This window comes from Ruditapes philippinarum, unplaced genomic scaffold, assembly GCF_026571515.1.
Source record: "Ruditapes philippinarum isolate M1 unplaced genomic scaffold, ASM2657151v2 ctg1140_1_1_1_1, whole genome shotgun sequence".
Taxonomy (NCBI): Eukaryota; Metazoa; Mollusca; class Bivalvia; order Venerida; family Veneridae; genus Ruditapes; species Ruditapes philippinarum.
In genome coordinates, this window is record NW_026860782.1 from 148,845 (window position 1) to 164,952 (window position 16,108).

General features: G+C 31.2%; 1 protein-coding gene across 1 annotated transcript; it reads right to left on the reverse strand.

Moving 5' to 3' along the window:
* Positions 1 to 3,629: 3,629 nt before the first annotated feature.
* Positions 3,630 to 14,951, reverse strand: LOC132713372 (uncharacterized). Its single transcript, XM_060695940.1, has 11 exons — positions 14,788 to 14,951; positions 13,738 to 14,359; positions 11,595 to 11,622; positions 10,548 to 11,153; positions 10,219 to 10,290; positions 9,645 to 10,037; positions 8,785 to 9,009; positions 8,430 to 8,599; positions 8,183 to 8,227; positions 7,711 to 7,768; positions 3,630 to 7,264 (listed from the first exon to the last, which is right to left on the reverse strand). The coding sequence occupies exons 2-11, from the start codon at positions 14,344 to 14,346 to the stop codon at positions 4,629 to 4,631; spliced, it is 4,842 nt and encodes a 1,613-aa protein (XP_060551923.1). The 5' UTR covers positions 14,347 to 14,359; positions 14,788 to 14,951; the 3' UTR covers positions 3,630 to 4,628.
* Positions 14,952 to 16,108: the final 1,157 nt, after the last annotated feature.

The following is a 16,108-nucleotide window of genomic DNA, read 5'->3' on the forward strand; positions in this document are numbered from 1 at the left end:
TTTCAATGTTAAATTTGGTCCGGAGAGAAGTTGTCTCCAGTTTTCCAGCTACCCCGAGTGACTGCGTCGCACGGTATTTCCATCAAATTGTCGACCAATAGGCAATATCTTTACATGTGCATACTCAGAAAACACATCGCTAGCTAACTGCATTCCGATATTTTTACTTAAATGTCTGTAATCTTCAAAAAATATGAAAAACTCACCTTGTTTATCGTGTCAAACGTCCTAGACGGGTGCTCACAACGAGGAACGGAAGTTGCTCACAACATTTTAACCGATGGACATTTTTCACTCGTTGTGAGTTAAACGGGCGTGCTTAATGTAATCATTGCTTTAGAATACTTATTTCATTTTGATATGATTTTCAAACATTATCTAGAACAATAGAGAAGTCGAGCTTATAAAAATAAGGAATGAGGCGAGTTGTTTATAAGGTCTTACATAACTTAATACTTATTTTCTTTAAAAATTAATTTATATTTGTTGTCGTTTCATACATATAGACGTAACATTAAACTATTTAAAGCTATAATTTAAAGATCATTTCTGTCATTAGTTATCATGATGTGTAAGTTAATATATAAATTAAATAGAGGATATTTGTTTGTTTTGCATGTAAGATTCAAATATAATTTCACTGAGTGAAAATATAAAAAGCTGGTGTTCACGAATGAAATATATTTCAATCTTATATGCAAAACAAATAAATTTTCTTTTTATTTCATGCTTTTTAAGTGATTTTAAGTATTTATTACTGATTTCGCCGCGTAACGTCGCGCATTCTCCTTTGTGACGTCATCACATCATGACGTCACATCATCAATTTTGAAACATAGGTCTGTTAAATTTCTCTAATTATGTTACATTTTTAACATGATGTATGATGACATAAACTTTCTTTTCTTAAAGAAGCAAAATTTACGCATGATGTACGGCATTTATTTCTGCCTGCTATTCCATTTAGTTATGATTTTCTTTTCATCCGCATTCAGATATCTATAGTCCGGCTACAGTGAAAATTATATTCTATAAATTTCACTAGTGGTTTATCAGAATATAGTCATCTGATATATTACAATAAAACACAGGAAAGCATGAAATAAAGCGTAATAATCTTAAGATCATGTTAGAAGAATAATATTATATATCTTGTCTTGTTTTTTTTGTTCATCGTCATTGAACTTGTATCATTTCGTTCATTTTTTGTGAGAATTAGGAATAAAAAAAATAATAAAATAAAATATAAAATAATACCTTGCTGTTGTTTCCCAATTTGTCTTAACTTAGAACGTTTGAAGATAATGATTCCCTCCACTATAAACTGACTCGAGCTTGTGACCGTTTGTTCTTGTATGTTTTAAACATATGTATATTGCCGTGCTTGTTTATTCTTTTGTTAGTATTACCGATCGTTGAATAAAACTAACAGTAGCTGGACATCAACATATCAAGTACATAATAATATCTATTACGTATATAGGTTTATTTGGAATATATTCGTAGATCTTCGACAACGGAAAATCTGATATATATGTATTTATTCATCATATGAACAGATACGTTGTTGACATATGTTTATATAAATTTTAATTGTATCATAAAAGTTCATTTTAAGTGTTTGAAAAAAAATATTTTATTTAAAAATATCCATATCTGTCTCAATAAAACATTTTTACTCAAAACGTTAATTTAGGGACATTTTTGAAATTTCTAAACAATTAAAGAATATTTTATTTTATTAATTGATATTCATTTTTTTCAAGTGCCAGAGTCACCAACAGAAATGAAACGTAGAACTAAAAACTATCCTAAATAAAAAAAATTGAAGTTGAAAATATTTACAAAAAATTAATAAAATTAATAAATATCAAATTAATTATTGTCTGTTACATCAGTCGAAAATTGAAATCATTATAGCAATATGTATTATTAGATAACAAATTCAGTAATAATAACTTTTATATTTCGTCAAAATCTACCATTATGCTGTAAGATCAGAAAACAATACAAAATATTTAATTCTAACTGTAATACCCAGAAACGATTACGATGACGTCCAATGCTCGTAACGGGCGGACTCGTAGAAGAAAAAAAGTGTCATTATTTCAAGATAAGGAGAAAAAACAACAATATATCATTTCTATTACGATAAGAGGCTTTCTGGAAATTGGCCATGGTCCTACAAATTATCTATAATGTTTTTTTCCAGTACCAGTCATACATGTATTGCTACGTCATAGAAACAAGCATTTATGTTATGAAAAAGGTATAGAATGCTGAAAATTGATTTATATCGTAATGTTAAATAGTTGTTGTTGCCCGATTGACATTGATTTATTCCTCTATGCTTGTTTTGTATTGTCTAATTTTTAATTAGTATGTATTTAAAGTTTATAAAACTGTAGGTTTGAATTTTGAAAACATATAAATTCTCAAATGAATGAATGAAATTGGTATATTTCCGTACGAGCGAACGGCACATACACAAACAATTGCTAAGCAGTTAAAATTAGAAATACTAAAAATAGCAGTATAATATTGTGTTCCGAGGAATATTTTATTTTACCTTCAGTATTCGTGTGTATTAAATAAGGAAACAATTCACTTTATAATCGGCCAAAAGATTATGGAAATTTACAGTTTAATAGTTTGTAAAATATTAATTTCATAAAGCTTTGTACCCTTTAAATAATGCAATGACTTATTTTAAACATTTGACCTCCCAGGCAATTTAAGCGAACAAACACTTTTATTAATTATTTTAAGCTACTTATGTATGTAATTGTGGGTTCATCTTTTGCAATGACGTATACACCTACAAACAACAAATAGAAACAAGAATAATGAATCACAATGTCTGATTATTTGAATGACTCCGACTATTGTGTTCTTTGTGTCATCATCAAAGGAATCAGTTGTTGCGACAATTACTATGACAACCACAGAAATATATATTCTTTTTTGGTTAATTTGTAAATTGGTTGGCAGGAATGATGTTTTGCGTTGTTTTCTTTACAATGGAATATTTTTGATGAATGCATATGTCATATTTGTTGATTTAATGATGGGGTATTCATTGTGGGGTATTTATTGGTTTCAATGTTCGGTAAACTAGCACATGCTGCTGAGACAAACCAATACCAAACAAGAATTTCAGATTAAGCATTCTAATGACTTCAGCTTTTTTGGTAGGGTTTCATCTTACAGTATCTTATTTTCAAAAAAAAAGCAATATGAATAAAATGTCATTTACTATGTACTTAAATCATGTTTACAAGGGAAGGCTAGGGTCAATTCTAAAATTGATTCTTTCCAGAAATGACTTTTCCAAATATTGAAGTTATATTTGAACATTCTAGTCAAATGTTTTGTAATTAATCACTCAAGCCTATCGGCCTTCCTAATTATATTCCTTAGCATTTGAATTCAAATCGTGCATTGTTCTACGACAATGCAGTCAGAATTGATATTTATTTCCTAAATGTATCGATTTGTTTATTCACAATTGCCGCTCGTTTACGGAAACTGATCATGTGAACAGATAAGTTTGTGGAAAATAATCAGGAGTGTTTTTTCCAAAAAAAATCTATTATTCTCTTGCATATCAGATATACCACCATACACACGTACATCTATATTTTAAACGAAAAGGGGTTCTATACACAATATATTCCTTACAGCTTTAGAACATGCAAAAATCACTTTCATGAACACTTTATTACTGTGAATATAAATATCATTAACGTGTTAGTAAACTCGTATACCCAGTAGTCATGGTTACAATTTGACCAGGCTTATACTCATTAAACGGCACAAAGAACCGTGGTAATCTTTACGAAAATACCATCAAGGCAAATAAAAGCTCTCTATAGGTATATAGATATCAACATTCGTCTTTTTTATAATATACATATTACTGAACGAACGTTGTGGTTTTATTATAAATTGATTTATTAGACATTCAACAGCCAAGTCAAATTTTGGGGGAACAAACTTTATTTCACTTTAAATGAAACCATCCTTTGCAACATATAGCAAGTTGATTTTAAGAAAATGGTACTTTAATAGTAGCTCTTGAAGGCCTTGACTGATGTTACGACGCATTTTTATTATAAAGAGTAACTTATGACCTTTCAACATCCGCATCACGGGGTGTTCCAACATAAACAATTATAGGATCCAATCTTATTAATCGAACCTCGTTCCAGATTCAAAATGTTGTTTATCAAATGCATAGTTTTTTATTCATTTAGCATAGTTTTTATTTTCCGAGTCCAAAGAATCTATTCTACACAATCTAGCCTCGTTTTTATTTTTCCAAGTCAAAAAAGTTCCATATAAGGTCTACAATGTCATCGTAGTAACTGTATTAGAAAGTACAAAAGCACCGTTGTTTGTGTGTTTTCTATAAATTATGTGTTTTCGCCTAAAATGGAGAAAACATAATTGAGTACGATACTGATTGTCGATTGCCATGTAGAACGTCAACACAAAATGAGTCGAATGCAAGCTCGGCATAATATAGGAAATCGTTATTAGTTGAATAATGCAATGATTGAGACAGACCAACATTTATACCAGACTATCCGTTCAATTCACGTGCAGTCACATCTGTAAGTTACACACTAAGGTGCCCTTTCTTTAGGTTTTCTTGTACTTGAATGTTTTGATTCGAAGGAAAATGTCATTTCATTATCATCCTCGATGATAGTGAACATCGAAGATGAACGAATATGTTCCATTATACGCCTAAAGCCCTGACACGGTTTCACAGTACAAACTACTATTTCAACAGTTACTTTTTGCGTGAATTCCTCTATCGATTCAATTAAAACACGAAGTGCATCATCCGTCATTGAAACATCAAACAGTTTTATTTCTTTCAGATGTTTCATTTTGGAAGGCAGGCGAATTATGTTTTTATCTAAAACAATTGACGACAGATCCAGACAAACCAGTTTTGTCAATTTCGGGAGCGCAATGACCATGTCTTTGATATCGAGTTCTCTGAAGACATCGATACACACCAGTCTCTTGAGGTTTGAAGCCTTTTTTATACATCTAAAAAACGTTGAAAAAGACTCATTGGGTAAATTTCCAATTTTGCAAACCTCTAGTTTTTCTGCGTTCGTTTGACCATTTGTAATTTGCCATGGGATATCATAGACTTCTAGTATTTGCAATTCCGTATGATTTGAAAAATCCAATTCTAGTTGAGGACATATTTTATGGCTTTTACATTTGACAGACCTCAGAACGATTTGTGTCATCTCAGTTTTGCTGTTAAACAATTGCAGAATTTTAAGTCCTTGTTCGTGGGTCATGCTAACGGTTTCGAGTCCCAAAGCTTTAATCGATTTGAACTGAAAAAAATCAATCAAACGCTTAAACGAGTCGCAACTTTCTGCAAGGACAATACGTTTAAAATGAACGTATTTTACAGCTGAAAACGTTCTTATATCTGATATTTTTCGCAAGACAAATTGTCCATCAATTTTTAGTTTCTGTAAACTGGACAAATCCAATCCCTCCAACAGTGAATACTTATCATATTCGCGTTCCTGGGTATCAAATTCCTCAATACTTAGAGTTTGGACAGTACTTTTTGATAAAATCTTTTTCAAATTCGTCCTGTACAAAACATTTTCACAGGAACTATCCATAACAGCATCTTCTAATGCCGCGCACATTTTACCCCTTCCACTATTTCTACTTTCTTTAATACAGTCGACAACCATATTTTGGATATACATGAGTTCTCCTGCTCTTTCAGAGTTTACTGTGTATCTATAATTCAAAAGTACTTCATCTGTATGTATTACTTGAATAATACCGTTTATGATTTCTGCTGCCGAACTTTTATTTAAGCCACTTAAGAAAACGAACAAATCTTTATATTCTAGGAATGAAGAAACTGACTGACATTTTGACTTCATTTGTTTCATCGTGAACGTATTGTAGCTCATGTACAATGCAGCGAGAAACTCGTGCACAGATTTATGGAAAAACATTAAGTTATATTTGCGTCCTATATATACTGATTTGCATCGTTTGTCAAGAATTCCTGTATTAAGACCCGCTTCAATGACATCAAGAGGTGGAAATGATTCATCCGAAGACAGTATTTGGACAGCTTTATCCTGATCAAAATCAAAACAAGGTTCCGATTGTTCTCCAAATAGTGTGTAGTAAGCCAAATGACCTAACATCATGAATAAGCGATAATATGGTCCACAGTTTTCTAAACATTCTTCTTTTGCAGGTTCGTCTGTCTTAAACATTAGCAGCTGCTGAGAAAATGCTTCTTTGAAAGACGCCCTCTTTATCAATTCCATGATAATTTCTGTATATATTTCACATTGAGATCTATCTATTTTCTCTTCAACAATCCACATTGACAATAAAAGTGTCAACAAAACTGGATAGCTGATAAAATGAAACACATTCTTCTCAATCAGCATTTTTTCGAAATCCAATATTCCAGAAGAAATCCTTGACGAAAATGTTCTGATATTATCATTTTGTGATAACACTGAAAGGATGTTCTTTAAAAGCTTCTCGGATTTCTCTTTTCCTAATACTTCAAGTTGTATGCGTTTTTTTATTCCATGTGATTTGACGTTGAGTCTTTCAAATGTCTGTGTAGTACAGGTAGTAAGAGTCGACAATTTAGTTCTCTTATTAAGTTCCGGTAATATGCCCGACTGACTATGAGTACATTCATCAATACCATCTAGAATTATCAAACATTTTTCAGTTTCTAGGATTGTTTCAAGAAATTCCATTTTAAATGTTCTCGATTCAGTAAGGTTGTAGGCAATACTATTATAGATCAACTCATCAACGTGGTACTTATCACATTTAACGTCTCCAACAGGCACATAAAAAAGGAACTCAAATTTGGCCATTTCTTCTATGTCTTCACCAGTGAAAATATCTGTCATACTTTTGCCACCTTCTCTGTCCTTGTCCATACTGTGAGCATCACACCAACAAAGTGTTAACCATTTCATAAAAACAGTTTTACCAACACCTGTCTCTGATATGATATATATACTATTGCATGGGCAACTTTCGTCGTTAAACACGTCATGTAGTTTATTAATCTCATTTTGATCTCGAGCAGGGATGTCATCAGTGATTTCATATATTGGAAATGATGGTACGTACAGCCTGTCAAATTCCACTTCTTCCATGATCGATCCAATTTTGAGTTTTGAATGTATCTGTCTATAACGTTTGATGATATCCTTCTTAAATACTGTAAAAAGGGTATTTTATCAACTCATATTCATAATAGACTAAAATAAAATTAAATGTTTCATCACTAACATCATTAAAGTTATTACAAGTTTGCCAAGGCTATAAATGTATCTGTCCTTTAAGAAAAATCATAATTAAATATGTAATGAAATCAAAGAAACTTGAAAATCATTGCAATATTTGCAATTCAATTGGTTTAACCTGGATGACCTTATATATCATCAGATACTGAACTGGTAGTGTTTTTTGTGTTCGTTAGGTTTTAATTTAATTACATAATTCAATATCTTCTTAATATTTCCTTGTTATGAAATATCAATCAATAACAAATCAGCAAAGTCTACTCGCCATCAGCTGTTTAACAGGCACTATGATTAAAATAATGGCAATGAAGTTTATTGTAAAAGAAACTATTGATTATGTATTTTACAGAAATGAATTTACCTTCTTTTGACATCACATCTTCACTTATCACATCTTCAGTTATATGTTCTGCTTTCACCTTTAAAAGTAATTAAACACAATCAACATCCTTGTTTTGTTATAATCAATTGTGTTTGATACAAAAGATTGAAGCTTGAACCGTATCAACAATTTAACTCATAAAGGTTTTTTGACATTAAAAATATCAAGCTATGCATTTAAATTGCAATACATGATGTAAAAGGAAAAAAATCCGAACGAAATACATGTATATTGTTCATAAAACGGTGTCAAAGCACCAATTTTTATCATCGGTAATTTATGGTGGCATATTTATATGGTTAACTGTTGGCAGAAATATGCCACCAAAGTAATTTACTGCAAAATTGTCTTCAACTTAAAATCTACTCAACACCGTACCAAATAACAGTGTAAATGTGGACGTATAGTCTTAAAAATGAAAAAAAATATTGTGATATTAAAATTACATTACCGTCTCATTAGCTTTCATTCCGTTTTCCTTTACATCTTCAAGTAGCTGAAAAGTCGCAATAAAAATACATTTTGTATTGTAGCCACGATCAATTTAGTTTCCTTATTCATTTACATTGTATCATGAAACTAGCTCATGTACCGCCAAACATTAGAAAGAAACACTAATACCAGCAGTTTCTATTAGCATATGTTTCATTTAAAGTATATAAGCTTGTAACATTGAATGTATATGTATGTTTAATTACCTCATTAAATATAAGGTGTTCATCAAAAACAAGTTCACTTGTCAGACTAAGACTGTCAGGTTCAGTCTCAAGAGAGATAATTACGTTCTTTGTATTGTTTTCCATTTGGAAACGGTCTGAATATTCATTTTCTTCTATATGGCTGTCGGAGCTTGATGCTGTCTCGCTATCTGCAAACGAAAATGGTCTCCTTGTAAGAAATTTGATTTTAAGCAAACATAAAAATAGTTATAGCTGATTTGCATCAACATATTTCAACAAGGTTTCGATCAATTGAAAATCTTTATGTATTGGCAATGTTCTATCAAGATAATAGGTACAAAGCATGTATGTTTAAATGCATATGAATTCTCACCAGTTTCTTCATGTATGCCAGTTAAATCTTTCAAGTCAGGTATAACTTTCAAAGATATTGTCTCGTCCATATAAGAAGATAAACTATCTGCTATTTTGTTGATACTGTTTGTGAAGCTTTCACTTTTAATAATTTTCAACACGGACTGTATCCCTCTTGGAGAATGACATACAACTGGCAAACTTATTCCATCTGTATAAGGTCCATCACTTGCAGACTCATTTCCTTAAAAAATGAAAACATTATAATTTTGCAAATAAATATTTTAATACATATATAACAGCATCATTTGAGGAAGCTATCCAGCTTGTTTACGGAACGTCGGTGGTTTTTCCCAGGTACCCGTTCGTGTCTGAAATAATGCACGGAAGGGCACCTGAGGTCTTCCTCTACCAGAAAAGCTGGGACGTCGCCGATTGACCTATACTGTCTCGGTGTGACGTAAAACCAATCGATCAATCAAACAAAAAACAAATACCGTGTATAACAGCATAAGTTAGTTAATAAGATTACATTTTCCCTCTGATAATACAGTTTTATTGCTGTTCAGTTCTTACTTAAACAATTACTCAGTTAATCAAATCGATCTAGAAATGATTGAAATACACTTTTGAAAAAAATTGAAACAAAAGAACATGGATAAAAATAAACACACAAAAACAAAACAGATGAAACGTAATAATCGTGTTCATTAAGTATTTCATGAGAGATTATGAAAATGTAACATCACGAACGCCCCTTAACACTAGCTTTAATGTTATTCTATCCACAAAAGTATAAGGGATTGCGATGAATTTTTAACAAATTGGCGAGAAATTTATTACATATGTAACACTGTAAAAGGTAACAAAATAACTTACGAGGATGTGTCAATATTTCATTCAAACTTTCAAATGTCAGGTGTCCTTCGATGACAATCACATCACCACAAATATCGCTCAACTCTCTTGATATAGAGTCAACGTGTTCTTTGAATAATTCACCTGTCAGATAACTGATGACGTTCGGAAGATTTTGACAAGAAGAGCATCTAATAGAAAGAATGATGCATTCTCTTTTTACACCAGCTACTTGAACGCCTTGATTTAGATGCAGTTCTTCGAGTATTTTGTCGATTTCTAGTCTGACAACTTCAAACTCAGTTGAGTTATCTGATCTTGCAAGAGCAGCCTGCCATATCCGAAACAGAACGTCTTCGGCAGTTCTTTTTTTCTCACTGTTATCGCCCAAGGTTATCATTTTTAAACTCAGAACTGAAATCAATGTATGCATATGCTTAAAAAGCAAAATGTTAAAATGAAATGAAATCTAGATAATGACAATAATCTTATTTCAAATATTTATTACTTGATGAGAGTTTATAGATAAAAAGAGTTATATGATTAGTAAATACAAATATAGCAGATTAACAATTACATATAGACGTAACCATACCGTGTTCATTGATAAAATCTATCCCCGTCTCCTTCATTTGTTTGAAACATTCGTTAAGTTTCTCTATCGTTTCTGAAAGAAGATAATTTCAATTCAAATATAGCATTTACCTGATTTTCATTTTCACATCTAACAACTAATAATCAGATATAATCTGGTGTAGTTTTTATTTACCATAAGTATTAGTATCACCGTCCAAAAAATAAGTACGAATGTATTCGATTCATGTATAGTGAATTTTTTTTAATCAAGTTCATATTATTATTGCAGTGGATAGCTCATTAAACTTGAAAATTTTATATCATGATAGTTTATTTTAAAGAAAATACCTTGATGTAGTTCAGACAAATTCTTCACGCTGGTTCCATGAGCCTTTAGTTGTTTCAAATAAACCTCATAATCTGTACCCTGACTCTCATCTGATGGTACCTTATATCTGTTTATATGTTCATCACATTGTTTCTGTATATCTTCATCGAGAGTCGAAGACAAGACTTCGATGCTACTAACAAGATCTTCACAGCATGCGTAAAATGATGCCTTATCTGCTATTGCTTTCAATGCGTTTTCAGCATATTTCTTTCTTGCATCTCTTATAATTCTTACTTTCTTCATAAACCTTTCAGTCAGGTGACTGTTACCAAGGGCTAATTCAATCACTTCAGCAAGAACAATGATATCCCATGTCTGAATATCTATGTTTATATGAAAAGAGTCATCTTCAGTACTTTGAAAAAAATGACGGACTAAATCTTCATTGCCAATCTTTTCTGCTAACTCATCTCGTTTGTAATAGAGGACAGTTCGTAAATCTAGTTTAGCTTTTGACAAACCATCTCTCAAAACATTGCACAAAACAAGCGTCCCTCCTTCGAACAATAACTGAACATATTGTGAATATTTTTCTGGAGTTTTCTGAAAGAATCGTGTGAACTCTGGAATATAAAAATCATTCGATTTAGATAAGCAATGTGCTATTTAAAAAAAGCAAAGAATTACCGATGCTTAAAAGGTTTATTATCTTATTCATAGCTAGATTGATTACATGCGAAACATGAAACTCTTTAAAAATGAATAAAGAGTAAAGAGTAAAAATGTTACATAGTCAATTTTAAATTGTTCATGTCTTATGCAAAATTTGGTTGGGTGTATTCATTTTATCGTCATATGTCTGCCCTATTTTTATCGATCAAAAGACAGTTTTGTATGTACATGTATTGATCATGGTTAGGGCTATTGTCGTTTACATTGTGACACATTTTAGCTCATCTATGTGGGTTGAAAGTACCCTATATTAATGTTAATAACTTTATTTGTGGACAAATGACAACTATTTACAACACTTTAGAAATTCTTTGTTAAAAGTTTAGTATTACCATCGCACTTCTGGCACAGCTCTTCCATCTGTAAATAAAAATACAGTCATCTTGATATTTGATAAGTATCTGAACATCAAGGAGTAGTAAGTGAAGTGGTTGCACAATTGGTTCGCAATGGTTGCAAATTTAAGTAGATGGCAACTGAGTCATAAAAAGTTATAATGCCCGCACGTATTTTTCTCCAGGTTAGTGGGTTTATATGTTTTTCTTTTTGGATTTTTGAATATGTTCATGCATTTAGGTTATATTTATGACACAGTGGGTTTTCGGTTAAAGCTACTACGCTTCTGATTTGATGAACTTATTGAAGACATGAACTGGCCGCAAACATAATTTGAGATTTGACAAGTGACTTCTCTAGTCAGGTTTACTACTCATTTATCCATAACTGTAAGTTTTGAAGTTCACAAATCAATGCAATACATGTTTCTGTCAATTCTGTATAAATGTTTAAAATAAAGTTTTAATACACAATAATATTTTGTTCATAACTATATTTTGATGAAATAATTATTCGACATATTTGTGTATTTTTGTAATTAAGTCGATTTAACTGAAATGAATTATTACTTATTGGAAAGTAAAAGAAAACTATCAAGATTAGTGCATTTGGATAATTACTGGTAAAAAAGAAAGACAACTGCTAATTAAAAAACTATTCATCAAAAATGAAAAAAAAAAACGCCAAATTTCGTCCGTTGATAATTTGTATTTACCATCTTCCTCTGCAACACTTTCAATAGACAGCCAAAAATAGCACAAAATAGGTAATAATATGTACAAACATTACATTAGGGATATCTGTTTTGTATCAGTGCGAGATCAATATCTGGTTTATTGTGATTATCAGATGCACTTCCGGTATTATCAATTGTGGCGTAGCCCAAAATTAAAATAAATAAGTGCTGATATACGGGACTAGCAATTTTGTGCTTTTTGATACTTTAACTGCTTTCGCCCAGTAGCATTAGAAGCTCTTAAACATAACTAGATAACATCAAAACCATGTATAAAAACGTGTATAAAAGCAAGAAAAATAGCATAATTGGCTAAAATTGCCAAGAAATATCCTGTGATTAATAAATAGCATCTTAATTGAATTTTTTTGTGCACAGTTTTATATATGATTTAAAAGTAATCATAAGTTTGCAACCAAAATTGCTTGTACCAAAAAACGCCTGAACAAGATATGTTTGTCTTTTGATCGAAACTTTATTTGACACATGCAAATTATAACATTTATACAGCATTGCCAGAAATATGTCTTGTCTTGCTTGATGAACTTAAGAACTTACAGATGTAAATACATTTTTGTAAATGAAATAAATAAAAGAATAAAACGACCAGAAAAGTCAGTTGTCAAATCTCAAAATATGTTCATGACTAGTTTAAATCTTCTATAAGTTCGCCAAATTAGAAGTTAGGTAGAAGACACCTGAAACGGTGTGCGCCATATACATTGCCTTAATGCATAGGCATATTCAAAAATCAAATAATTATTCGATATAGAAAAATTATGTGTAAGGACATTTTCTTGTTAAGTGAAAAAAGTAAACGCTTAAAATTGCAGTTTCGTTTTGATTGAACTTTATTACAGCAGTGAGAACTAAATTGTATCATATATCAGGCACTAGTTCAAACTAAATCAGTATTTATATCACACGTTTTGAGTCTAAATTTATTTTCTTTCAGTAATAAATAATTAATGAAAAAGAATTTAATTATACAATACAAATAGAAAAAATACATAGATAAATGAAACATCAAAAATTGAAAATACTTTTTTTTTTCTTTTATATATTTAAAAATTTACAATATTACAACCTGAAATGAGCAAAACAATTAAATGAAAAGTGACAAAAAAGATTGCTCTCCTTCATTCATGCTGATGACATGTCTTAAATCCATGCAAAGATTTTTTTATTTCATTCAATAAAAATCTGAACCAGTTCTTTGTCTAATTTAGAACTGTAGCAATTTTGAAAAGGCAAACAAAAAACAGTTGTAATAAGTATTGAGATTTACATTGTTTTCATCAGATGTTATTTGATTTTTATTCAATTTTACATGCTTACAGTGCTAAGTGTTAATATCAATTAAGTCTTAATGTATTTGTTTCTTACTTGCGGTAAAAGCTTACCTTTTTCTGTAATCGGGAAATTTCATTACAGTTTTCACATAATTCTTCAAGCTTCTGTTTATATATAGTATCATTTTGAACATCTAAACTTCTTTTACGGTATTCATCAATGGTCTGTGCAAGCTCTTCTGTTGTCTCTTTTTCAACAAAATCATTAAGTCGCGTTAGAATTTTCTCCAGTTCCGCCCAGAGTCTTTCGAACTTCACATTGTATAAGGTAGCTCTTGGTTTATGTGCAATTATGTTATTTCTTATGTCGCGGAGACGAAGAATGTCGGCCGATGCAGAGATATCAGAATTTTTCGGAGGAGAACTTTTCCAGCCTTCTTTTGGTGGGGGTAGTACATCACTGTTGGTGATTAATGTGATAAGAAGGGATATATCGAATTTCTTCTCATCTGGCCTAAGTGCACTTAAAAGATTATATTGCTTTTTGTTGATGACTTTATCTGTTAGTAATTTCTCTTTCTTTATTGAACAGAGGAATTTCCCAATATTTTTGTCTGGTATTAAAAAGCAAAACACTTTCAAAACTGTCTCGGTTGCAACGTCAATGAAAAGGGAGACAAATCGTAGATAATTAGCAGTTTCATCCGGATTATCCGACATACTATCAGCTGACCTACAAACCGAAACAGGATATTTTCTTTTAATGTTAATGTAAGTAAAGCAGATAAAGGAAAAGAGGAATGAAACATGTACCAGATCACAACTAAGATAACCAATAGCTTATGAAATAGTTCTTCTTGATGACATTTTAAACAATAAACATCTATTCATTTCTTTGTTTTAAATACTAAGTAAATGTTAACCTTTGCAAAAAAGACATATTTATGCAATTTCTTTTAGTGTCCTAGTTTACATTTCTATATACATTTTGAGTGGACGGTGCATAATGTATATATTGTACTAATACCAATATGTTGACCATTATCAAAGTCCGTTTCTCGGAGTGGCTAACAATTAGCCATTATTTCTATATTTAATGAGAGTAATAAGTCACATTCCAGTATGTTAAAGCGTAAAAAGTAAAAAATGGTTAAAACTTACTTCTTTACTTCTGATGACTCAGTTATACACGTTACTTCATGTTAAACAAGTTTAACTTAGTAAATAAATTGCTCTGTTTATTAACCGCCCCTGTTCACTGCACTTTGCACGCAAATGGCGATATTTGTGCAAGTCATCTATTACGTAAAATAACACTGTAGTCTTTATAAACTAGGTCATCATACTTTCATATCATATGTTTTATGCAATCGCAATTTCTCGGCCCTTTCCGTTTAACTTCGGATGAGCAGAGCTAAGAAGTAAATAGTAATTTAATGCTCGGAGTTGTTGATTAAGTTTAATCCAATACACGAGTAAAAGTCCATCTAAATTAAGTAAATTCATAGACAATACATTATATATACACTGATTATGTTGTTTTAATTCTATTTATTTTTTTTACTTTATTTAATTATTCATTTTTTATATATATCTTTTTTTTGTCACAATTTTGCTGGTAGGTTTTCTTACTATTTTGATGCGCTTTATGATTAATGTTGAAAAGCATTTTTGGAGTACTTTCGGAAGAGAGTCTTTTATCTGCCGACCAAATAATATTTAACTCCGAACGTCTTATGGAGTCGAACGAATGATCACCATAAACATTCCCACATTAAGAAAATAAGCATTTCACCGTCTGAACAACACCTTCTGCCTCTGAATTCCTTAACGTCTAAAGCAGACCACTGGTCAGTGGTTACATGCATGTGTTTGATTCCGGATTTCATACAAAACTATTTGAAAGTATCATATAAGTGAACTGCGTCCGCAGTAAGGAACTTTAAAGAGGCTTGGTCAATATGTTATATGATCTTGTCAATAAATTTAACAAAAGAGCAATTGTTTTACAATTAATTACTTCAACCCATCGTCATTATTTCCTTGTACATACATATAAAGTTTCAGACGACAAACGTTTAATGCAATTTTTAAATGCTTCGACATGGTCCTCTTTAGATGTACTTTTCAATAACTAATAACCGGCCCAAGTTCATATCAACGATGACCTGCAAGATGTTTTTTAAGTCTAGGAAAGAGGAAAAGTCACTGGGTGCCAAGCCTGGAGAATACTTTAATTGGATGTATAAGGAATGTCACTCGATTTTCTCGAAAAAAAAAAGTCAATTCCAGTAGTACCTTTGTGTGCAGGAGTGTTGCGTTGCAGATAATACAAGCTGTAACAAGTAAAATGTTTTCCTGCGGTGAACATTTTAATGATATAAAGATATTTTCAACATTATTGGGGGGGGGGATAAATAAACGTTTGTATCAGGAATATAGTTGACAACTGAAGAAACGATCAATATAGAAGAAGCTAGGT

Excerpts from the sequence above, each read along its gene's own strand:
- LOC132713372 (XM_060695940.1), bottom strand. The coding sequence starts at position 14,346 with ATGTCGGATAATCCGGATGAAACTGCTAATTATCTACGATTTGTCTCC. Across the intron at positions 11,154-11,594 it reads GCTGTGCCAGAAGTGCGATG|AGTTCACACGATTCTTTCAG; the intron begins GTAATACTAAAC and ends TTTATATTCCAG. Across the intron at positions 10,038-10,218 it reads AGATTTTATCAATGAACACG|TTCTGAGTTTAAAAATGATA; the intron begins GTATGGTTACGT and ends CATTGATTTCAG.